We start from the raw sequence: 23,990 nt of genomic DNA on the forward strand, positions 1-23,990 counted from the left end.
TCGGGCGCGCGCGGCTAACTTAGTGAGTGATCTCGCCGGGCCTGAACTCTGGGGTAACTAGCACTAGGACCATGCAGGTGGATCGGTAGATATAATTAAATCGCGTTGCTTTATTTTTCTTTTTCCATGGCTGGATATTACGTATTGGCTGTTTTTTTTTTTTTTTCCCTTCTCTCTTTTTCTTGGGAGGCAGCACGTTGGAGACCTTCTTGTTGGGTGTAGTACGTAGCAAGTATGGGTGAAAAGACGTAGTAGAATCATCGAATGCCGGGGTACGGTAGCTGTCGGATACGGTAGTCGGATTCGGATATTCGGCTCCCATGACTACTTCTATAGTATGTGCTACAGCGTACCGTACCTTGATTGACTGTGACTGTCCTACGCACTCCGCCTGCACCGAGTATATACTACGTAACATACTTAGTTACTTACTCCGTAGTACTCTTACTTACAGAGAGGATGTAAAAATATTCCACACAGCTGATGCAATTTGTCGTCAACGGTTTCTGTTAGTCAACCCATGCACGCCCAGACGGCTTGGCTCTGATTTGATATTGGCACGATTTCCATTATTCATTTCTCATTGCTGCAATGCTTACTGGGCACTCGTAGCATGTACAAGCTAGCAGCCAGTTTCAAATGAAATGACGAATTACTACGGAGTAGTAACTTCTCTGTAATTAGCTAGCACTGGCTGCGTTGTACTGTGTACTCGTATGAGATGTACCACGGCGTAGGGAGGAGGATCCACCGGATCCACGGCCGAGTTTGCCATCCTCCTTCAAGTTTTTCATTCTTTGCCCCCCTTGGCCAGCCACACGGCCTCGTGAAGGCGAACCGAAAATCAGAATAAGAGTAGGAACTGCTGACCAGGCCAAAAACTGAACGCAGATTGCACATCTTTGGTCGGCTCGCACGGCTCTAATTACCACCAGGACGGAGTGAGTAGTTAGTTAATTAACTTAACTCACCTACACAAAGTTGAGTCATCGAAGCTGGGGCTTGGCTAGTCATGTGCCCATACAATTCCTAAAGGTACCACCAGATAGAAAAACTCCAGTGCTTCTGTGTCATAATCCGCCTCATTCCAGAGAAAGGAACCACCATAAAAAAATATCCTATTATTGAGCTTCTGAGTCTTGACCCCACAAAAACCAGCAACCTCTTTCTTTATTCGTGAAGGTTTCAAGGTACTCCTTGTTTGGGTTGCGACTTGTCCGACGGCAGCCGCTTCCCTCTTTCTTCATCTTGTCTGAACCAACCCATACAACGATTTCTCTGACTAACACCATCCCCGTTTTCTCCAACTCGCCGCCCCTCTTTCTGCACTTCCCCCTTATTTCTTGTGTTGGGAACTTGGGATCTTCTTGCAATATTCGGTGATCGCGTACAAACTTTCCAAAATCCGGGGTAAATTGGTCTTTTTTGTTTGTTTCAGTTCCTCATTGGCTTGTGCCAAACCGCTTGGTCCCCTCTATAAAAGGGATCTGATGACTCCCTCGTCAGCCAAGATGGAGTCCTCTCCAGGTTCCTCACATCCGTCTCCTACTCTTTTAGCACTTGCTCATCCCGGTGCATCCAAGATCAGCCACCTAATAGAGTCACCAGAGTCCCGCTCTAGGTCTCACTCCAGGTCTTCAAGTCGGGTGTCATCCTTTGGCTTTGTCAAGGAGGATGTTGAAGGCATCGCTCAGAGTTTCTTGGACACTGCTACGACTACCAGAGCCAAAGAAGGCTCAGAAGACAACACGTCTGTCGTCGACATGATGGCTGCTGTCGATCAAATGCCCGACTTCTGTTGTCCCTGTGGAGGCTTCATGGGCTGGAAGCAGATTCGTCTGCGAGGGCGCAAGATGAGCAAGAGTTACAGTGATTTAAGTCTTTTGGGTCAACGAAGCTCGTCGATGGGGTGGATGTGGGACACTGCTAGTACACGTCCGACTATCAAACAGGTGTATATGGAAGTTGAGGAGACACAGCCTGGTTTGACTATTGAAGATCTTCCCATTGAAGTACTCGGTAAGTCATGATACTCGACTGACTGCAGAGTCGAACTGATATGCTAACATAATCTAGTCCAAATTATATCTTATCTGGCCGTGGAACTTCCACCGAATGGCTACACCCCTCGCAATGTCGACCTTATTGCTTGCTTACTGACATCTCGCACTCTCCACTCGGCAACACTCAGCGTACTCTACCGCCACATCACCATCCCTCACTCAGTCATCTTCTCAAAACTACTAAAGCATATCACTCACTACCCGGCTCTAGGGACTATTGTTCGCCGCCTGGACTTTTCGCACTTTACTTCGGTAGGACTGGGCCGGACGCGACAAATGAACGCTGAGATACAGAACCTAACGTCCAAAACACTTTTGCAATGCTTGGATCTGCTTCCGAATCTGATGGAAGGCCTCTTCCAGGAGCATCTGGAGACTGATATCGACACCGCGGTTGTGCAAAAGATTTTTGGTCTGCCTAAACTAAGGGCCGTCGACTTTTGTGGTTGCTCCTCGCAAACGTTTTCGACGAAATTCCTGGAGGCGTTTACAATGAATTCCTCCATCCCTCTGGTTTTGCCGCTGTTGAAAAGAGTATCCTTGCACGAGTGTAGTGGACTACCTTCTGCGGTCTTTGAGAAGCTGCTCCCACGATTGGTCAATGTGACTCATTTGGATCTTGGACGGACACAAGTCACCGAGACAGCTCTGTTATCTTTGCCGACTTCTGCCCAAATCACACATTTGAATCTCTCAAAATGCCTGCGACTTTCTGGACCACAGGTTGTCAACTTCTTAACCACTCACCCCGCCGTCACCGAATCTCTTGTCTATCTCAACTTGATGACCGATCCTTCGCGCTACCGTCTTCTCGAGTCAGAAGACGTCACTAATCTCCTACCAGTGTTGCCATCCACTCTTCGATCTTTGAACCTGAACGGCGCTCGAATTACCACTGAGCATGTGCCTTTGTTGGTCCCCCTGACCAAACACCTAGAAGAATTGGGACTCAGTGGCGCGGACTTGTCCCCCAGCGATATCAATTCATTCTTCGTTCCTCAAGATCCCGAAGCTGAAAAGTGGTGGCAACCACCCGCTCTCCATTATCTTGACGTCAGCAAAGTGACATCCATCACTCTACAGACACTTTATAACCCTAAACTCTGCGTACTTGTTTCCCCGCGAAGCCTTCCCCTCGAGGTCGTTGAGCTAGGCGAAAAACTCATCACTCCCCTCCGCGACCGGACAAAATCCGCGAAATCAAGCGGGTGGTCTCTTCGAGAACTCGGTCGTCGCGGCTGGTATGTCCGAGAGCCTGTCAAAGTGGACGGCGCCGACGCGTGGACGATAGACGATGGATCGCGCTCATGGAAGATGGGAGCTCGTTGGTGGGGAATGAGGAAGATTCCTGTTACGGTTGGTGAAGTTGGAGGTCTCTATGGTCATTACATGTTCAAGAAGTGATTTTCTTTTGCGGTCTGTTGTTGCATGACATCAGGAGTTGTCGGATTATCGAGCGTTTTTGCAGGTTCTTGACGATGAAACGATTGATTATTCGACTATGCATATATGTTATGGCTTTTGAATTTTTGTTAGCGGTGTTGTTTTTCATCTCAATTCTCTTCTCTTGCTTTTGCTTCTTTGTTGAGCGTACTTGTGCTTCTTCGTTGACGAGCGTTCTGGTACTAAAAGTGTGTATAACTGTTGCATTGCTAGCGGCCAGGCAGATTATGATTCAAAAGTGATTGCTACAGAGCGTTAGTTATCAATATCATTTTACCTATTGAGATTAATCAAAAGGCCTTACATTAAATTAAACATTAATAGCCATATTTTATACATTTTTATTTTCTTTCTAAATCTTGTTCATCGCTATAGATGTAATACACGTGACTTTTGTCGAAATGACGGAGAGGGTTCTAGCCTCCGAGATTATTTCATTGAAACTCTTTTCTAACTCGACTTCATCTTCAATACACCCTACAACCACTCTTACACCTCCAACTTACGACCAAACTGCAACTACGAACTATCCTACAGCTTCGCACCACCAAATAGTCGTCAGAATCTCACATTTCCCGATGGAAGGCGGTGGTGGTGGGGGAAGCAGTGCTCAAAATCCGGTTCTAGTACCGTGAAAAACAAACTAGCTCTGTTGCAACTCTTCCATAGATAGAAGCTTTGGATTAAATCGAAATGGCCACTCCATCTGCATCGGCTTCATACAAAAAGAAGGACGGCACACTCACAGTTTCGAAGGACCAGAAATCGATATCATGGATTCCAGCGGCGGGCGGTGCTGGGAGTGCGGTGACGGTGCCTGTGCAGAATATGACTAGTATGTTTATTTTTCAATATTCCTGGCGGCACAAGCTCGAGGGATATTTAATAATTACGATGTTGATTGATTGATTGACATGGGGGGGTACAGATCTACAGCAAACACCCGCAAGCAACCCCAAAGTCATGCTCCGAATCTTCGCGCAACAAAACGAAACTCAAGAACAATACGTCTTCACGTTTACGTCAGGCACCAACGCCCGTGCCGAAGCAGACGCGATCAAGGATGTGCTCAGCGCCGCTATTGCAGCTGCCAAAGCTTCCTCCGCGCCTGCTGCCCTGGGAGTCGGGACACCGGGCGCCGAGGGAGGAGGATTATCGGCGGCGATGGCGATGGCGAACGCAATTTCGTCTTCGGGCACGGGACTCGCTATCTGGGATAATGACGATAAATTGAAAACGGATGCGGAATTGCAGCAGTCACTACTCAAGTCTGATGCAAACTTACAACGAATGTTCATGGAGTCGCTTCGCACGAGACCGGAGACATTGTCGGTTGGCCAGTTTGCGTCGCAGTTTTGGTCGAGTCGAGTCCATTTGTTGCGGGCCCACGCTATAGAAAGAGCGCAGACCCGAGGGTCGTATAATGTGCTGTCGAGCCTGAAACCGCGTACAGACAACAACGTCACAAAACTCAATATCACCAAGGAGCAGATTCAGTTGATTTTCCATCAACACCCTCTAGTGAAAAAGGTCTACGATGAGAATGTTCCGAAACTGAGTGAGCAGCAGTTTTGGTCCCGGTTTTTCCAGAGTCGGTTGTTTAAAAAGCTTCGAGGGGAGCGTATATCTGACTCCGATGCAACGGATGCGATTCTGGATAAATACCTGAAAATTGACGAACATGCCGACCGGGTTAGAAATGCGCAGGTACCGCATTTTATTGACTTAGCTGGGAATGAGGTCAATCACAGTCAACGGCAGGGAAATCGTCCTGACTTTGATATGCGGCCTGCGTCGATTGACAAAGTCCCTATTATTCGGACGTTGAACGCATTGAGTGAAAGTATCATGGCCAACGTGGCACCAGCTGACGGCGATCCATCTGCGCCGGTGGGAATGGATGAGGAGACGTACAATCAGCTACTACTACGAGATCTCAAGGGCGACGAAGAACAGAGCCGGATTATCTTGAATATTCGCGACCAGAGCCGGTTTTTCGGTCAGGATAAGGAAAGGGAAGAAAAAGAGAAGAAAGAGGCGTTGTTTGCCCAACGTGATCCAAAGGAGATTATAGTATCTTTACAAACGGATCTTGATCAGACTTTACCCGCTGATGGCTCGTTTCATCTTGGGAAAATCGTTGAGCCGGATGAAGACGACGATGATGATGAAGACGAGGAAAAGGCCAGCAAAGTGGTTGGATCAAAGATCAACATGCAAAAAGCCTCTAACGAGATCTTTGGCATCATCCGTGAACGGCGCGCACAGGCAGACGTGACGTCTGACTCGGGAACATGGGGTCTGTCTTCTACACTATTCGACCGTCTATCACTCACACACGCAACCTCGACGGAATTCCTGAACCAGTTCTGGAATGCCTTTCTATCCGGCAACCCCGACCGCGCCGGCGAACTCGCCTCGCTCGTCGAATCCCTCAACCGCGCCATGGAGCGCATCAAAGCCGTCGCAACGGACGCAGAGACCGAAAAGGAAACAGAAATCAATAAACTCAAACAACACGCGCGCGAAGTCTTTGCGGCTACAGGCAAAAAGATTCGTGTCAATCTTGCTGGCGTCGGTGGAGGAGAGAAGGTGGTTAATCAGTTACTTGGACCGACTATATCGGCGCTCAAGTTGGCGGTTGATAGGTACAAGGAGGCGTTGGCGGAGGCGACGGCTGCGTCCGCCAGGGAAGATTCAATGGCTTTATGAATTTTTGTTTTCTTCCCCCCTGTTTCATACAGGTGTAATATACGTATTTGCATGTGGCATTTTGGATACTATTCATTCTACATACCTAGACGACTATGATATCAAGATTTTAGATCTGGAAAATCCAGTCTGATTTACTTTACTCTAGACCCCTGATTCTTATGCCATGTATACCTGCTTCGTGACCTGGAAACGTGCCTAGATACCTCTTATCCCCAATACGTGAGGTGAGGCCTTCATTGGCAATACACGTATCCTCTTCCTTTGCCCGTCCCCCCGAAGGAATCTCATACTCGATTTTTCCCGGTACGATACGACGTACGTACGATTGATTCCCTTTGGTTGAATTTGACGCCGAAATCCCCTGTATAAGCCTATAGTCTGAGCCTACGCTAGAAGAGCATACACAAACTCTGTAACAGCGCTACGTACGGATCCCTATATGAGCCTACAGATCCGGATTTGACGTATAAATCTTACCTGTGAGAATCCTCTATACGAAGCATACGTGCAATCCTCGCTGTGCTGCCCTACGCACTGAACCTGCCTCTGTACGAATCCTCGCCTGGATCTCACGTGCCAATCCTCGCTGCACTGTTCCTACCCATCGATTTCTATTGCTCTGAACCCCCCCCCCCCCTCCCCAATTAGCAATGGCACTACACCAGATCGAACTAGGCACCGATTTTGATCCAACAGGCAAAAGCAACACCGATCTAAATGGCTTTTTCGTACGAATGTTTTGGGAATATGCTTATTTAGACCGAATACACGCAGAACACCTTGATGTCACAATACGGGAAGAAAGTTATAAGGCGAATATACAAGGACGACTTCCAATTATGGACTCGAAGCAACCTTCAAGCCATTGATAGACCCTTTATATATGAAGTCAACGGTCACTATATAAGTCTACTTGCTTCATTGTGATATACACTAGATAACGAGGGCGTAACGAACGCTCAGATAGACTACCGAGCTGGTGTGGCCAGGGTTACGCGGACAGTGAGAAGCCGATCATGCTCAGTAAGCGCTTAGTGACCGACAAAGGAAGACTCCCACCTGTCAGGGAAAAATATGGTTCGTCTAGATAGCCCTATACCTAGGTATGCTTTAATCAGGGCTATCTTGTACCAGTTGATTGTAGTAGCTAAGAGTTCAAGGCTGAATGCTGGTATAGTAAAAAAGATGATGTATTAGATAACTTAGGTATAGCTTGATATCAACACTGGAAATTCTGGTATAGTCTAAATCAGAAACTGCATAGGTATGTATGGTCTAAGATGGGCAAACTGCGGTCTAAAATCAGAATTGCTAAAAAGATATGGCCTGCCTTCTAGTTCAGCGAAATTCCTTGTTGTTCTTTCTTCTTCTGTCTTTCTTCGGTGGCATGAATAACGTGGAATCCGTAAATATCGTGACCCGGTATGCATCCGGAAATAAAAGGGTAGCTAGCTCATTTAAGTTGAGGCTGAAGTCGCGGCGGCACGAGCAGCCGCCAGTCTCTCCTCTCGCTCTTGCCTCCATTTCTCGCCGTATTTCCATTCAACCCATATCAACGGCATGCACAGAAACACCGCCGCCGACACAATGGAGAACGACTTCATAGCCTTCAGAGCATCGATCAATGGCTGAATAACACTGACACCCGCTGCGCCCAATAGACAGCGACACAAATTATTCAGCGCGGTCGCGCCGGCAGGCCGATCTGGGAAGCAGTCAATCAGGACCGTGGAGTTGATGTTGAATATCGCCGTGGCCGTATACGCAATGACGAATTGAAGGATAAGCGGCGCAGCAAGATTCGGGGTGTAATATTTGCGCAAGTCGTTGAACTCGAAGCTCGGTCCATACAGGACAAGCGCGACCATGAGACCGAGGCTGAAAAGCGGGACGAGACGTAGCCGCGCTTTCACATAAGGAAAATCAGATCTGCTCACAACGCTTTCCTCGGCGGGGATGCCGTGCTGTTCCTTGAAACGTATCTGGGCATGTCGAAAGCTGCGGTCTAGTAGCCAGCCTGTACTGAGGGAACCGCAAACACAGCCGAATCCATTGGGCAGAAAACAGAGACCGAGTTGCCATTGTGTCAGGAATGGGAAGCTGTGTAGGAGTAAGGTTGTGGTGGAAGATGTCACCATGCTCCAGGCGGTGTATGCCACAGCACCCCAGGCGAGCAGTGCGGCGATATCTTTTTCGAAGAGGTAGATCATGGGCGCAAATGCCTTTTTGAAGGATATTTTGGTACGGGGTTGCGCTTGCGTTGTTGCTTTCTGGTCTGTATATTGTGCTTCTTTCCACGCCCTGGGGGGTTTCAAGGTATAGATCAATGGCTTTTGAAAGCCGGTGAGAGGAATACTGCCGTTCCCTGCTACACTGCGCTGCGTCTCTGGTAGGAAGACAATAAGAGCGCTAAGCACAAGGGCACTCATGACAAAGAGTAGCCAGAATATACTTCTGAAACCCCATGCACTATTAAGTGCACCTCCGATGATTGGGCCAATGGCTTGACCCATCATACTGTTTGTCCATGGTCAGCTATATATAGTTCCGAAAGGTGTGTCGAGTCAGTCAGTCAAAAGGAAGGGGGAGTTGACCTACCGGACGCCAGCGTTCGTACCCATGAACCCACCTCGCTCATCAGGACAAGCAATATCAGCAATAACGCCAGCGCTGATGCTGATAGTCGCCGCGGATCCTGCAGCCTGCACACCTCTCAAGACCATCAACATGGGGTAACTAGAGGTAAAAGCAAGAGCCAGATTGGCAGCTGTGTATATGGTCAGACTAATTACAAAAGTGAGACGGCGACCACAGGTATCCGAGAATGTGCCGAAGAGGGAAGGCGCGATCCCCTGGACTACCATGTACACGGTGATGGTCAAAGCGACCAGAGAGGCATCCACGCCCAGGTCGTCGGATATGGTTGCGATGGAAGGGAAGTAGATGTTGGAGGAGAGAGGCGAAAAGGCGCCGGCCAGGGAAACAAAGATGACAAGATTCCATTTCTGCCTTTTCGAGAGGATGTGGTATGGTGGTTCGGCCTCTGTTATTGAGGAAGCGGCAGAAGCCTCGACTGAGGCTTCTTTCTTATCGACGCGAGTCATTTTTGTATGGCTGCGTGGTCGTGAAGTAAAGCTCTTCAGAGAAAGAAATCTATCATTGAAATTTTCCCCCCCTTTTTTTCCTTTTCTTTTTCGGTCCCCATTGATGGCAATGCGAGCCCTATAAATAAATGTGCTCCCGGCCGTCAACCAGAGGGGCCTGGCACATATCAGGAATCCCGACAGGGGGCATCCATAAAAACATCCAACCCTGTCTTATCTGGCTCGTTACGTGGCTTAGCTTTACTGCGGAAGTTAAGTTAACTTAGTTAACCAACTAACTAACTGTGCTTCGTTGATTACGTGGATGATGCAAGACACCTCCCCGTTCCACGGATATTTCAGTCAGGCAGCAATAGGTCATTGTATCCGCGACACGTGAGGAATGTTGAATGCAAATCACACCCGCAAACTCCGGCATACTAACAAACTCCTTTCCGAGTCCTCGCTACGTAGTGCATACATAGTAGGAGATTCTTCAGTCTTCACCCAAGATCGGGATCTGAAACGTGCGCTAAATACGAGATTATACTGCAACTGCAACCCAAAACAGAGGGTATGGTTGAGTTGCCTCATATCGATATATCTCCGTCTGTCGTGCATTTCCCATTTGCAACTACAGCTTATCTTGGCTAGCTCGGGCTGTCTCAAGAAGCCGGACGGAACAAGCAACGATTCCTCAAAAGGGAGATTGCCAAGACTCCGGCCACGCCATGGATGAATGGCACACACAACTCGGCAATGGCTGTGCAAGCATCCGTTGATCTAGGCCCTGGGAACACCGAGTGAATGGTTCAGGTAGTGTTGGTGATTGGATTGAAGGGCGAATGATTGTCGCGGATGATCGCCAGGGATTATGCATAAAAGTTTGTCCTGCCGTGACGCGCTATTATAGTGTAGTGATCGACGGCGAGTCAGTCCACTTAGTTGCGGCGCCGCCATTGGATGGGATGCGTGCTTAGCGCTTACCTTTGTAGTTAGTTACACCAGACAAGGGCATAGATAGATATCGGTGACGGCTTCGGGCTCTGCTCGTCCTTCGGTAACCCGATGCTACATAAAGTCGGTCGATGTGCAGGTGTGGTGGACCGTGTGGTTGATCCTACTCGTAGTACGTACTACTACTAATAGTAATCGCTCGTTCTATGTTCCTCGGTTGGGCCGAAATTAATAACTACGTACTCTGAAGTACACGAACAAGTAACTAACTACGGAGTATACATCTAACTACGTGCGTAGTGGTATATCCACCGATTCCGCCGGCCAGACGTCTCATCTCACGTATAAGCTTAATTTCTTGCCGTTCATCCCACCAAACCAGGATTCTGACTCGCAATGGAATATTCACGTTTCATTCTGGAGGCGAGCATGAGCAGTAGTACTCTGGAGTCCTGAGCGGCCTTTGCAGCGTATGTTTTGGACTGCGTACATTGCGTCTGCATCCTGTCTCCTTCGTTTTATCCGGGCTTTGGGTTTGTCTTGGCTGCTCCGTAGTTTGTGATGATCACTGAATTGTGTGTGTCGCGATCAGGGTTAAGTTCTCGCCAAGTCTTTCCACAGATTCCGGAAGCCCGACCGATTCCATTTGTCTCCGTGAGATTGTTAAACACTATTTGATGGCTGAGCTCTGAATCGAATCTTCACAACAATACGTATACTACCCGGTAGCGTTTACATCGATGTACTATCTGTTCGTTGGACTGCCGCCTTCATGCATGTCTCAACTATCGCTTATTGTTTGCCACTAGTTGTCGGTGATATTATATGCGTACGGTTTGATAACGGACATGGTCTAGACATTCGTTCCCGGCCATCAATGATCAATCCCAATACCGCCACCAAACCCGATGGCTTCCAATGCGTTACGCAAATCAAGAAGGCCACCAGCTTTTAACACCGGATGTCGGGGCAATGTTGTGTTTCCTATCAATTCATCCGTCTGGGTAAGTAGCGCTGACACGTGCCAAGGTAGACAACATCGTGTCATCGTCACATCGCGGTTTCGATGTTCAACGTAATACACGGGGGATACTTGGCTCGGGTCATTTAACAATCAGTCGCACGCACCGCAGGGCTTCGGAGGTTATCAGCCCAGTGTCTGACCGGGAATCCTCCTTTGCTCGGCGGAGTTTCATTTTCCGGTACACACAGAGTATTTCTACTGGCATTCGCAATCAGGCTAAATTTGGCTGCAGCATTCATACATTCATACATTCATACATTCATGCACGCCTCTAAGCCTAATGCCTGCCAGCAACTAACTACTACTACTACTACTACTACGTAACTGTGCTTCCGTTCAACATTCATTTTCCAGGCCCTCCCCTGTACCCGCGCCGCCAAGCCCGCGACAAGCAGCGCCTTTCACCCCTGACGCACAGCGCGCTGAGGCCGCAGGCTTGGCGGCGCGGGTAAGCTTTAAGTTACATGACAAGTTAAGTTACATCCCAATTCCACTCTGCCATCATCCATCGCCATTCGGGCCGCCGTCACGTAGATAATAAGATGCATCATCTGAGTAGAGGGGGGAAAGGCCAGGTTCTTTGATGTACACATCGTCTATTGGGAATACCTGCCCTCTACTCTGAGTAGATACCCAGTCAAAACAGAATGTCCTAGCCGCGAAAACACAATTTGGGCCTTATCGGGACATGCCGTTACCCTTACATAGCGTGCACTAGTTTTATACTAGTAGTTGGAAGTTCCGTCAATAGCCACCCGCTAGCTCTAATTGGAGGTGATCAATCAACTCTTGCGCTCTAGCGTAGCTGTGTAGAAGACTAATGTTAGTACCTACTACCTAGGGCGCTGACTCAATATAGATTAAATTAGAGATAAGGTCAATAACTAGCAACTAACTTATTACTACTTATGGTAAATAGCATTGGTTCCTTCACAACAGATCGTGCATCTAAACTACATACTAGTAGGACGATGGTGATTGGTCAAGGGAGATTTGAAACGGAAGTCACATGTGGGCTTCCGGCTTGGCTCCTCTCCAACATCAACTCTCAAGTTGGAGACTCTGCAAAAGAGTCAACGACACAGCAAATCTCATCCACCACCCTTGGCAGTCGTCGCGTTTGCTGCAGGCTTATCATATTTGAGTCCGTCGATCAATTGCACTGCACAGGGCATTGTATGAACGTTGCTCACGAAGCAACGTACCGGTAGCTCCTCCGGCTCCAACCGCCACGTCGACATCATCGCTCCGCCAGGGACCTACCTATCTATCGTTTTATTCGCCTCGATAACTATACAACAAACCATATCAACGAATCCACAATAGTCGGGCGGCTTTCGAACAATTCATGTCATCTTCCCGATAGATCATTCGCATAACCATGTTGTCATCTGGCTTTGCGAACGCCATAGTCTCCAAATCGCTCGTCATCTACATAGTCGCATCGTCAATCGCTCTATCCATATTCGACGTCAAACACCTCGCTAATATCCTTGTCGACGTCCATTTATGGCGGTATGGGCAGTTTTCGCGAGTTTTTCTCTGGCAGGTAGCGGGGTATGCCAATTCGACGGAGGTTTTGTTCGCAGCAATGCTGGCGTACCATATGCGCGTAGTTGAGCGGATTTGGGGGTCTAGGAAGCTGGCCGTGAGTATTATTTGTCAGCCGCAAAGTGTCTTGATGGCGTGGCTTATGAATTCAATTTGTTGACAGACATTCATCCTGACCGTTCTACCATACACTACAATCATAACACCTCTGCTTCTAGCCCTAGTCTTGCACCCTCTTTCGCTTGGCACACTGAATTATCTGCCGTCCGGACCTACTGCGGTCATGTTTGCGCTTCTGGTGCAATATCATGACTCAATCCCTCACACATTCAAATATCGCATTTCAACAACCGGCGGAAGCACAGGCCACCAGACTACTACTACGTCACAGAATGAGGGCAATACTAACAACTCCTCCAAACGTTCACTAACAATATTACTTTCTGATAAATCAACAACCTACCTCATTGCGGCCCAATTAGCCTTGTCGCAATTCCCGGCATCACTCCTACCTGCATTTGTCGGCTGGGCCGTTGGAACTGCATGGAGAGCCGATATTCTGCCAGGATCCCGAAATTGGAGGGTTCCAGCTTGGATCGTCGGAGAAAAGGAGTCCAGGCGTCCTGCTGGCACTTTCTCGGCTGTTAGCGGAAACGGCGATGCTGAGGATGGTGAAAGATATGCAGATTTACGGAGACGATTAGATGCGGCTTCTGCTGCGGCTGCTGCTGCCACTCAACAGGGTGCTAGCAGTGGTGTAGAAGGATCGACGAGACAATCACAGGGGAGACCGTTATTGGAACGATTGAGGGGCGTGTTTTAGTCAGTCTTGCGTTCTAGACTTGAGCAAATTACTCTCTTGGCTTCTATCACTCATTTTCTCTCTTCTCCCGTACTACTACGTAACTAAAGTAGTCCACTGGCAAGAAACCTCTTGGCATTGACTGAGTTCTCACATGTCAAGACTACCTCCGGTGAAAAGACTCCTCTTGGTGTCAACGACAGTATTGTTATCATCGCTAGGCTTAAGCTTGCCCTCCTTGTCTGTCTGTATCAACTTGTCCACGTACGCTCCTCTCCACTCGCCAAGATCAAAATGTGATGAATCTTTTGATTTCCAACCGGTTCCCCACGGCATGAAACCAATAGTTTGAAGAATTTCGACTAATCATAATTGGCAAGCACTCTCTTTTATGACTAGGCAGGTCATGATTGCCGTGCATGAATATAGCAACAGATAGCGTGGAATATGCTTGTGATACATGTTTACTATTACGCGTATAGTTGTGATGCGTTGACATTGCGGGAATTATCACCATACGTATTTCAGCTTGCCCAGACAATCTCAGCCCCAAAATTTAGAAACAAGTCCTGTCGTTGATTGTGCCGATTTTCCGGGCATGATACCAGGATTAGGAGGAGGCTATCTCCATCTATTCGTCCCTCAACTAGTTATTCAGTGTCGAAGAGAGCTTGCCCGGTGGATAACTAATGATAACATTAGAAAATAATCGCTTGTCTTCTCATTCTAGTCCACCCAGATTGTTCTAATTATGGATATAGCACATCTACTCTGTAACACCCGGATTAGGACAATATCCCCTTCACCCACACTCTCATCCCACCATTGCCGCCCCTATTCATTCTCAGGAAGAACGGCACAAAGGTCAATTCTTTAGTCAACTCTCCATATCTCCACCCTTCAGAACTGTATAACGATGGCCAGTTGGTATTAACTAATTCCTTCCCGGGCGAGCTGATGGTTACTACGTCTTCTACGTCAGCGATTGTTGCGGCTGGAGCATCGGCTACAGGGCCATCAATCAAGGCGATATGGTCAATATCAACTCCCGGATTGCCAACGTCCTCGACGCAGTACACCAATGGTCCGCGCATGATACATATCTCATCTTTGCCTGTCTTGGGGTGTGCGTAAACCTTGCGCGGCTGTAAGGGGAAAGTCAAGTTGATGGTTGCGTTGGCCACGGCGGGGAGATGGAGATATCCATCGTGAAGCTCGCCGCCTGATAACGACGAGCGGCATGTATAGTTTGATGCTGCCCAATCCGGGATTCGGAGTGCAAGTTTCACTGCTTTTGGTCCTGAGATCTTGAGCTCAACATCTCCAGACCAGGGGAGATTGGTCCTTTGTGAGATTACCGTTCCCTCGCTCCCCGGAATGACAAAGTACATTGCGCGTACTGAATGACCTTTGAGATCTCATCTTGTTCGATGATTGGTGCATGCGCTTGTTGCTATTCGTAGTATCTGGGATGGTGGTACGGATTCGGCAATTCGGTGCTCATGTGATCATCCGGATCGCCTTCTCTAGCTCTCGCTTCGTGATCGTAGAAGATCTCCCCATTTTCATCCTTTTGACATCGCTCCAGGATAAAGTACTTTGCCAGTTTGAGAGGCAATGGATCCTTTGTAAGGTTATAAAGTCGCAATAATCCCAATTCAATTTCTGGGTGGCCTGGGTATCCATGTAGTTTCCCTTCTTCGGGACCAAACACCGAATCGACATGTCGCAATGCCTTCATGACAGGCTCCAAGAGTCGCCCACTATCCGTCAATATCTCATACGCAACGCAGGCTTCTACCAGATGACCTAGACAATACAATTCATGCATATCTCTCACGTTCGTCCACCTCTTGCTTATGCCCCGGACAGTATAATACGAATTCAAATACCCATCCTCATGCTGCGCGGCGCGAATCATATCAACGGCCTGCTCAACCTCTTGTCGCAGGTTTGCGTCGTCGTCGTCATTCTTCAGCAAAAAGTAACATGCAGCCTCCGTGACGTTGTAGTGATTTTTGGGCGTTAATGATTGCTGGAATGGTGATATCGCGCGAACGGGCTTGTATTGAGGTCCAGAATGTGGAGGTGAGCGTGACGTCGCGGATGTCGCTTGGTGAGGAGGCCGTTTTTGATCTTTCTTCCGCGTTTTCTCGTATCTCTTGAGGTATGGCTTAGAATGGACCTGAAATAAAGACCAAGATTAATTTAGTCTTTTATATATATACAGCCGATATTGCTCTTTTAAATATCAAGCTTCCTTCCGGTTTAGGGTAAAACAGCCCAACATCACCCCCGCCGGGAGAACAATCAGTGGTCCCAAAAAGGAAATTACCCGGATCTCTCAAATCTTTCCTGTTTTGGAGCATTGTCGCATAACCCCATGCGCCAGTACAAGAGCGATGCTGACATATGGTAGGTAATCAAATAAGATATGTCGATATAAACTAAGAAAATGCATGCATCTGCATGGTCTGGTAGTCTCTTATGCATATCGATGCAACGAACTCGTCGAAGCTATCTCTCAAAGAGCTCTTTGAGTTAGGGCTAAATCTGCCGTAGGTTTGCAGGAAGCATTAGGTAGGCTTAAGAATAGCGCCTACACTTTTTTAACTTGCTTCGCATAGTTGATCTTAAATACCAAAAAAAACACGTAGATCTACAGAGTAATCTCTTCAATGATAAGTCTTACTGGCGATACACCAACCAATATTGAAATCAAATGATTCATTCAACTCATTCATCTCATTTATCCCACCCGAACGGAGACTTGTGCTACAATTAGTCAGCATCCAACGTGGGTTGGTACGTACAAATAACACATAGTAGTTGATTTATTGTGATATTAAGATCACGGCGGTACATACATTCAAGATGAGACAATGGACGACTCTGATGGGCGGCATCAACAGCCTCCAGTTGAACACAGCACCACAACCAATAGAACTTAAAGACGACGACGAGGTCCTCGTCAACATAGATCGCGTAGCTCTGAATCGTCGCGATGCCAAAAGTGTGTATATTGAACCAATCGAGTATAGTGAACAGACCCCAATTAACATTTGCTATTGCTATTGCTATTAGTCATAAACGGCGATTTCAAAGACTCCTATCCCGATCCATCACACCCCCTTATCCCAGCCTCTGATGCCAGCGGCACAATAGTGCAAGTCAGTAACTCCATCGCTGCCGCAGGAAGATGGAAAAGGGGCGATTGAGTCTTGAGTCTGATGCGAGCTACGTATTCAACGGGACCGACAACACCTGAACATGCAGCTGCAGGGGGTAATATCAATGCAATTGGTGTGTTATCAGGCACTACTACCGATCAAGGAAGTGGCGCAGGTCAAGCTATAGCTTTAAGCGTAATAAGGAAGAATGCGACTGTCAAGGAGATCAATGTTGGGCCTAGGGATAGGACCGAAGAGATGATAAAGACAGTTTATGAGCCGTTTGAGCCTCACCCCGTGATTGATCGCACGATTGACTTTGAGCAGGCGAGAGAGGCGTTGAACTATTTGTATGGGGGCTCGCATTTAGGGGAAGTGATTATACAGATGGATTGAAAATATAAACACCCGTGGATATACCAGGTACTGTTCAGTCATCCAAATATGAGGGTTTTACTACATATACCTAGGTATGTAAAGTCTAGAGTCCGATCTCCCTCCATCCCCCATTTTCAGGTTTCGATTATCATAAAAGTACTCCTTAACTATCGGCTTATCTGCAACCTAGGCGTCACTCACCTTGATAAGATTCTTGGATGAACCACTCTCCATACTGGTATGTAAACTTAGATAGACACGACTCGGTTACGGTAGGTACATAACTGATGTTAAGCTCTGGCGAATGTTCCGTTATCAACAAGAATGATGTAAGCTTCTGGTTTATTAAAAGGAGATCTTTCATATCGGGCTTCTACAGAGGTAGTTTCTATAACTTCTGAACCCTGGCAATTTGCTTTTGAGAGTGATATCTAATGACAACACTCCCAGAAATGGAAGAATCTTAAAAGGCTCGCTTCCAGCTCAAACGGGTAAGCAGGATGTTTGGTATGACATTGAAGTTATCAAGTTACAGACGAAGTCAATCGATTTAGTCCAGAGAAAGGCAGAGGTGACACTTATACTTGATCAGCATACTGAACAGAGAAGCAACTCAAATAAGGATAAAAAGAGAAAAGAATAAGACTTTCCGATAATTACCGAAATTAGACGAATGGGAAGCAATCCATCCTCTGCTTCTTTCTCGGACACAGACCCAGCTATTTAATCAATGAACCGCTATGAAAGCGGCTGATGTCTTATTAATATGCTCTGTAGATTTATAAAGTCTTATCTGTGTTGTATAGGTAGAAAGAAGGTTTGTACACCGCTTCTTTTATAATGCATTCTGCTTATCTCATCGACCGTGCCAAACCCCGCATGATAGCTAGGATGAGATGATATCCCACATTTTTCAATTCTTTTTGATGTAACATTGAATCTATATCAAACAAAAACGTAACCTCGTAGCCCTAGAGAATCTAAAAGAGTAATACTATATAGTGCTATATAGTCTGAAAATCAAGCCTCCTCCGGCCAAACATCATAGCCAAAAGTATCCTTCATATTCACAAATCGGCAATGACGAGCATTCGCAACGGCATTAACTTCCGCAAAATCTTCGTCTGTTAATTGGACCGACTTGAAATTTGACTCGATTCTTGATGGAGTGGACGATTTGGGTAGGACGACGTATCCGCGTCGGATACCCCATGCAATAAGCACTTGCGCCAGAGTGAAACCACGACGTTCGGCGATGTTTTTGAGTGTTAAGTTTTCGCTTACTTTTTCGCCTGTACTGGGTACTTGGTTCTGGGATCCTAGGGGCGAGTAGGCTTGTGGTAGAATGTTGTTCTTGAACAAGTAGTTGACCAATTCGTTGTTGGGCAAGAATGGGTGAATCTCGACCTGGTTGACGTGTGGTGGGATTTTGGCGAAGGATTTGAGTTGTTCAATGCCCTTGATGGTCCAGTTCGACACGCCGATGGCGCGGGCTTTTTTGTCTTCGTATATTTCTTCCATGGCACGCCAGGTTGGTTCGGGGTTTTCGGTCAAGTCGTGTAGGATCACGTACTACCCAAAATTAGCTATTATTCACGGATAATTTGGGGTAAAAAAAACACCTTTCCATCCGGCCCAATCTTGGGCTTCTCCTGGCCATCCTTCTCAGCAGCAACGGGCCAATGCACCAGGAACAAATCGACATAACTCGTCTTTAATCTTTTGAGGGAGTTCTCCAATGACCAGATGACATCCTCGTAGCGATGCAAATGATTCCATACTTTGGTAGTAATAAAAATATCCTCGCGCTTGACCGAGGGATTTTCTTTCAAGAAATCTTGAACAGCGTCGCCGACTTCGTCTTCATTCAAATAATACCATGCGCAATCGAGATGGCGGTATCCGACGCGTAGGGCACAGGTGACAGCTTTGTACGTTTCACCTTTTGCGCCCTCGTTGGCAAAGGTGCCGAATCCGACGGCGGGGATGGTGACACCGTTGCTTAGCGTGAATGTCTTGCCGTCTGACATTCTTGTTTGTATATACTGCTAATATGAAGATAAGAATATATAGAGGGTGAGTGGGTGTGTATATAGGCGGCAATTGGTTTGAGTGATTTGAGAGGAGAGTGTAAGAAGATAAATTGACCTGGTGGCTGTCGCGGGGTAGTTATTTACTAAGTACCGTTCTTAATAAGGTCAAGCTACGTATGAAGCTCATCCAATGCGGACGATGCTCCGACTGTCTCCACGAATTCGTTTTATTTTCTATTTTGTTTTATAAAGGTTTCAATCGCTGGAGTTGTTGCATCACTGAATTATTTTTTTAAACGCTCGCATCCCGGATTATACTCGTGCGAACCATGCACATCGAAGTAGCTGGATGTATTTTTTTCTATTGAAGCTAATTACGGAGTACCTAGCTGATGGAGCAATTCCGTCATGTTGCCCCTCGTTGGGTACTTTGCCATACACTTCCGGTAACTGCAGTACATGTGCAGTACTTCCTTTTTACTTCGCTGTTTCAAGTGTAACCTCAGAAAACTTTTCGTATTTCCTGTTAATAATTGGACGATATTCTCACAAGCTGAAACATTTGCAGTGTACATCCAATTACATCACACATAAAAACTAAGCGCCATGACATCACCGGCTATGGGTAATGGGTTAACTATATGGGTCTTGTGGGCTCTCCGAGTACATAGTACGTACTCCGTATGGACTGCTATGAGTTGACTACGTGGGAGTAATAGACTAAGAGAAGAAGTGTCCCGCAGTGGCGGTAATCGGATGGCTACTTTGCCCCTCCCATGCGTGCATCCTAATCTATGTAGTGCATGCAGTACGTAGTACGTACTATGTATGTGCAATCAAATTCAGAGAACTCTGTGGTACGTACTATCATAATTTATCGCTTATCGTAGCCCGTGCCCGTTCCTCGACGGCGTGCTGCAGGTGGTTCTAGCATTATTCCTAGTGGAAGCGTTAGCCTAGCATTAGTCTCCCCTAGGGCCGTTAGGGCTTCTCTAGGTGCTGCTAGGTACTGCTAGGTACTGCTAGGGTCTTGGTATGGGCCTTAGTATTTGTGGCGCCCTTCAGATCTCGTAGTGGCGGCGCCTCTATATCCACTTGGCTCACATGCAGTGTGTTCATGGCGTTCGAGGCGTTGCTTTGCCCACCAAGTCCCAGTAGGAAACTTCCGAGATAAGTATCATTCTGGATAAATGCCTCTGATAACTGACTACCTCGTTGGCAAGGGCAAGCACAACGAGGCAAATATGCACAGATCGACCCTCCTAATGAACAATACAGCACAGGCAAACATACATTCATGCAAGAAAACACCAAGGTGTCCACCACCCATCCACTTTTATGGGTCTCGTACTCTCTTCTCGCCAATCCGTGATATACCTGGTACTATTAAGTAGTGTGTGATTTGATTACTGTCCGAGTCCTCGGTTCATGACTGGCGTGCTACAGAAATGGATCCATGCCCTATAACTCATGCCCTATAACCAACCATGCACGAGCCGTGCTGCCATACTTTGTGGTAGTCCGTCGTGTTAGTCTGTTGCGTTCGTTAGGTGTTGTGCCGTGCATTGCTTACGATGTGGCAGGACTGCCGTTTAGGATCATTCTACGATATGACATGCTGAATAACGGTATTGTTTGGATTCTGACGACAATCATACTCACTGCTTCACAGACACGGCAAACACCCATAAGTCGGTCAGCTAGTCATGCCCTTTTGCCCAGTATAAAAAATAAAAGCCGAGATTCGGCATCCTGCTAATAAACGACTCGGCTTGGAGCAGTCCGAAGCAGCGTTTCGGTGAAAACCATCACGCCAAGATCTACGAACTGATTGGACGACCGAGGGCAACCGACCGACCAAACCCTAACCTCCCGAGTAGGATACAATTCAGACTCCTTAATTTGGTGAAATTGAAATGAACTGCACGCCTCTAAATGAGTTTACTGGACGAACAAAAGGATTAAAATCTCATCCCCCTCCGCAATAAGCCGCTCCAATCAGTGGCTTGCACTTTGAGCGATGAGATAGGACGAACCACTCTTTTCTCGGGGCATAGTGCCCATAGTACCAATGTCACGGTCTGCCACGACAGCCTGGGAGAATCTCCCGCCAGATCCACCCTTTTTTTCTCCCTGATTTTTGAAGACGTAATTTACGGTCAAGCTCTGAAATGTACAGGCCCGCTGGTTTACTTTGACCTCTAATAATGGTTGGTGATGACGATAATTCTTAGGGATGCGTTCCCCGTGGAGACTGGATCCAGTACAACTAAGCCGTTTTCAGAAGGGTCAACTAAGTATCGATATCGTTACAGAAACTCAGCAACAATGATGATGATTATTACTTCTGCCACATAGCAGAAATGATGATGAGTATGGCTGCCTGCGTAAATAAATACCCTAGAGGACCCTCCAATCCATGGTTGTGTTTTTTATTTTCTGGTTCATAGCTTCTCACCTTTCTCATACATCGTCATCCTATACTCTACACCTTCACTTGTAACACATCTTCACTACATCTAGTCTATAACACTGTCCATCTACTCTCACATATCACATATATTTTGCATTCAATCCACACGACCGCCAACATGCCTCGCTTCGACGACTCCGACCTTGGAGCTGATTTGACCCAAGTCCGTTCTCCTCGAGACGCCAGACCCAGTGTCGGCGGCATCACAGCTCCAGAGGGCGGTGCCACGCTCCCCATACCCGCAGACCCTCATCATCATGGTCGCCGGGAAAGTGAAATCGTTGAAGTGCCTGCCACACGCAGCTCTATCAGCGATGCAGCTCAATACATGCACAACCTCAGCCTGAACCCTTCCATGCGCGAGAAGCGCGGCTCCCGAAATTCGTTTGGTGTTTCATTGCCCATCCCCCGTTCTCCACGGCCATCTCGTCTTTCTGTGATATCGGGCAAGGGCATTGACAGTGCCAAAGCTGCCGTCTCGCGCGAGCTGATGGCCTCTCAGGTCCAGGATATGGCCAAGGAGAAAGTGGCTGCTGCCAAGAACATGGCCTTTGCCTTTGATATTGATGGTGTCCTGGCTCACGGCAACCAGGCTATTCTCGAGGCCCGCGAGGTCCTCAAGATGTTGAACGGAGACAATGAACTGGGTATCAAGATCCCGCACATCTTGCTTACCAATGGTGGTGGTAAGACGGAAGAGGAGCGTTGCCAGCAATTGTCTGAAATCTTGGAGAGCCCCATCTCTGTCGACCAGTTTATTCAGTCTCACACCCCCATGCAAGCCTTGTCTGAGTACTATGAGACCGTCCTCGTCGTCGGTGGCGAGGGCTACAAGTGCCGCGACGTCGCACAAAGCTACGGCTTCAGGCACGTCTACACACCCAAGGATGTTCTAGCTTGGGACGCAGAAATCTCGCCCTGGAGGAACTTCACTGAAGCCGAGCGTGTCGAGGCCCGCCCCGTCAACTTCGATCGAGTCAAATTTGATGCCATTCTCGTCTTTGCCGACTCCCGAGACTACGCCACAGACATCCAACTGATCATTGACTTGCTCCTTTCTCACAATGGATACGTTGGCACCCGATCCAAGTACCCAGAGGCTGGCAGCATCCCCATCTACTTTTCACAGGGTGATATGGTCATGCCCACTCAATACAAGGGCCCGCCCCGCATGACCCAAGGCGCCTTCCGCATTGCCGTCGAAGCCATCTACAAAGCCCAAACGGGCACCGACCTCGAGCGAGTAGTGTACGGTAAACCCGAACTCGCAACCTACAAATACGCCGACGAAGTGCTCAAGGCCTGGATGGAAGAAATCCACAACGAGAACCGCCTGCCCCAAAACGTGTACATGATCGGTGACAACCCAGCCTCCGACATCATTGGAGGCAACATGTATGGCTGGAATACCTGTCTGGTTCGCACTGGTGTGTTCCAGGGCGGGCCAGGAGAGAACGATCCGAACAGTCCGGCTAACTTTGGCGTGTTCGATAACGTTTTGGATGCTGTCCAGGCTGTTGTACGCAAAGAGTTGGGTAAGGAGTTTAAGTTCAAGTGGAATGAGAAGATTAACCCTGTACTTCACGGTGGGCGTGGTGTTTCTGCTGTCGAGTAATTGCTTGATTTTGCTTTCGCTTTTACTTTGATTCTTAAAACGGATTTTGTTTAACTTTGGGGTGGCGTTTGGAAAACTTCTTCATGAAGTCGGCGATGACACAACCCAACAACCTTATGTTTTGATGTTATGTTTCCAGTACATTCAGTACAGATTTGCATGCATGGATATCCACGATTTTGACGATAGACAAATATGACTACAACAATACTTTCATAGCCGTTAACAATCCTTAAAGGATATATCTATCTACTCGTAGTAGAACTTTCTCATTTATCACTCTCGCCAAGTTATTATTGTCCCCTGTTGATCAAGCCTAGAACTTTTTTTGCCATGAAGTATTTCCATGAAGATGGTTTGGATGAAGTAGTACTGTCGTCATAACTCAAAAATAATCTCCGAAATAATAAAAAAAGGTCAGAAAAGAAAAATCTAGATCTGGTTGGTGGTCATGACCTACGAACCTTTTTGTGATGGTGATGAATTCGCTTACCGGTAATGATTAAAATATTGCAACCGAGTTCCAAATTACGCTCGGTTGGCGCAATGGTAGCGCAACAGGTTTCTATTAAAGTGCCCTGTAGGCTGTGGGTTCGAGTCCCACATCGAGCTTTATTTTTTTTTCACTGTTAATTTTTTTTTAATTTTCTTGGTTGCATAAGAGCAGCTGAGTGGAATCAAGC

The 23,990-nt window shown here is 47.4% G+C and overlaps 9 protein-coding genes and 1 non-coding gene across 10 annotated transcripts; 6 read left to right on the forward strand and 4 right to left on the reverse strand.

Moving 5' to 3' along the window:
• Positions 1 to 1,511: 1,511 nt before the first annotated feature.
• Positions 1,512 to 3,467, forward strand: EYB26_005387 (uncharacterized protein; the record flags this gene model as incomplete). The annotated part of the gene is made up of 2 exons (XM_054264673.1): positions 1,512 to 2,019; positions 2,077 to 3,467. The coding sequence occupies 2 exons, from the start codon at positions 1,512 to 1,514 to the stop codon at positions 3,465 to 3,467; spliced, it is 1,899 nt and encodes a 632-aa protein (XP_054120648.1).
• A 732-nt stretch (positions 3,468 to 4,199) lies between these two features.
• Positions 4,200 to 6,218, forward strand: EYB26_005388 (uncharacterized protein; the record flags this gene model as incomplete). Its single annotated transcript, XM_054264674.1, has 2 exons — positions 4,200 to 4,341; positions 4,435 to 6,218. The coding sequence occupies 2 exons, from the start codon at positions 4,200 to 4,202 to the stop codon at positions 6,216 to 6,218; spliced, it is 1,926 nt and encodes a 641-aa protein (XP_054120649.1).
• Positions 6,219 to 7,678: 1,460 nt separating this feature from the next.
• On the reverse strand, positions 7,679 to 9,325 carry EYB26_005389 (uncharacterized protein; the record flags this gene model as incomplete). The annotated part of the gene is made up of 2 exons (XM_054264675.1): positions 7,679 to 8,738; positions 8,820 to 9,325. The coding sequence occupies 2 exons, from the start codon at positions 9,323 to 9,325 to the stop codon at positions 7,679 to 7,681; spliced, it is 1,566 nt and encodes a 521-aa protein (XP_054120650.1).
• Positions 9,326 to 12,666: 3,341 nt separating this feature from the next.
• EYB26_005390 (uncharacterized protein) lies at positions 12,667 to 13,659 on the forward strand (the record flags this gene model as incomplete). Its single annotated transcript, XM_054264676.1, has 2 exons — positions 12,667 to 12,933; positions 13,000 to 13,659. 2 exons carry the CDS (start codon positions 12,667 to 12,669, stop codon positions 13,657 to 13,659), a joined length of 927 nt encoding a protein of 308 aa, XP_054120651.1.
• A 764-nt stretch (positions 13,660 to 14,423) lies between these two features.
• EYB26_005391 (uncharacterized protein) lies at positions 14,424 to 15,029 on the reverse strand (the record flags this gene model as incomplete). Its single annotated transcript, XM_054264677.1, has 1 exon — positions 14,424 to 15,029. The coding sequence occupies one exon, from the start codon at positions 15,027 to 15,029 to the stop codon at positions 14,424 to 14,426; it is 606 nt and encodes a 201-aa protein (XP_054120652.1).
• Positions 15,030 to 15,091: 62 nt separating this feature from the next.
• On the reverse strand, positions 15,092 to 16,007 carry EYB26_005392 (uncharacterized protein; the record flags this gene model as incomplete). Its single annotated transcript, XM_054264678.1, has 2 exons — positions 15,092 to 15,823; positions 15,867 to 16,007. The coding sequence occupies 2 exons, from the start codon at positions 16,005 to 16,007 to the stop codon at positions 15,092 to 15,094; spliced, it is 873 nt and encodes a 290-aa protein (XP_054120653.1).
• Positions 16,008 to 16,512: 505 nt separating this feature from the next.
• EYB26_005393 (uncharacterized protein) lies at positions 16,513 to 16,856 on the forward strand (the record flags this gene model as incomplete). Its single annotated transcript, XM_054264679.1, has 2 exons — positions 16,513 to 16,651; positions 16,723 to 16,856. The coding sequence occupies 2 exons, from the start codon at positions 16,513 to 16,515 to the stop codon at positions 16,854 to 16,856; spliced, it is 273 nt and encodes a 90-aa protein (XP_054120654.1).
• Positions 16,857 to 18,206: 1,350 nt separating this feature from the next.
• Positions 18,207 to 19,216, reverse strand: EYB26_005394 (uncharacterized protein; the record flags this gene model as incomplete). The annotated part of the gene is made up of 2 exons (XM_054264680.1): positions 18,207 to 18,758; positions 18,809 to 19,216. 2 exons carry the CDS (start codon positions 19,214 to 19,216, stop codon positions 18,207 to 18,209), a joined length of 960 nt encoding a protein of 319 aa, XP_054120655.1.
• Positions 19,217 to 21,810: 2,594 nt separating this feature from the next.
• On the forward strand, positions 21,811 to 23,307 carry EYB26_005395 (uncharacterized protein; the record flags this gene model as incomplete). The annotated part of the gene is made up of 1 exon (XM_054264681.1): positions 21,811 to 23,307. The coding sequence occupies one exon, from the start codon at positions 21,811 to 21,813 to the stop codon at positions 23,305 to 23,307; it is 1,497 nt and encodes a 498-aa protein (XP_054120656.1).
• Positions 23,308 to 23,839: 532 nt separating this feature from the next.
• Positions 23,840 to 23,919, forward strand: EYB26_005396. Its single transcript has one exon. It is a non-coding gene; the product is annotated as a tRNA-Arg (tRNA).
• Positions 23,920 to 23,990: the final 71 nt, after the last annotated feature.

Source organism: Talaromyces marneffei, chromosome 4 (genome assembly GCF_009556855.1).
Source record: "Talaromyces marneffei chromosome 4, complete sequence".
Classification (NCBI taxonomy): Eukaryota; Fungi; Ascomycota; class Eurotiomycetes; order Eurotiales; family Trichocomaceae; genus Talaromyces; species Talaromyces marneffei.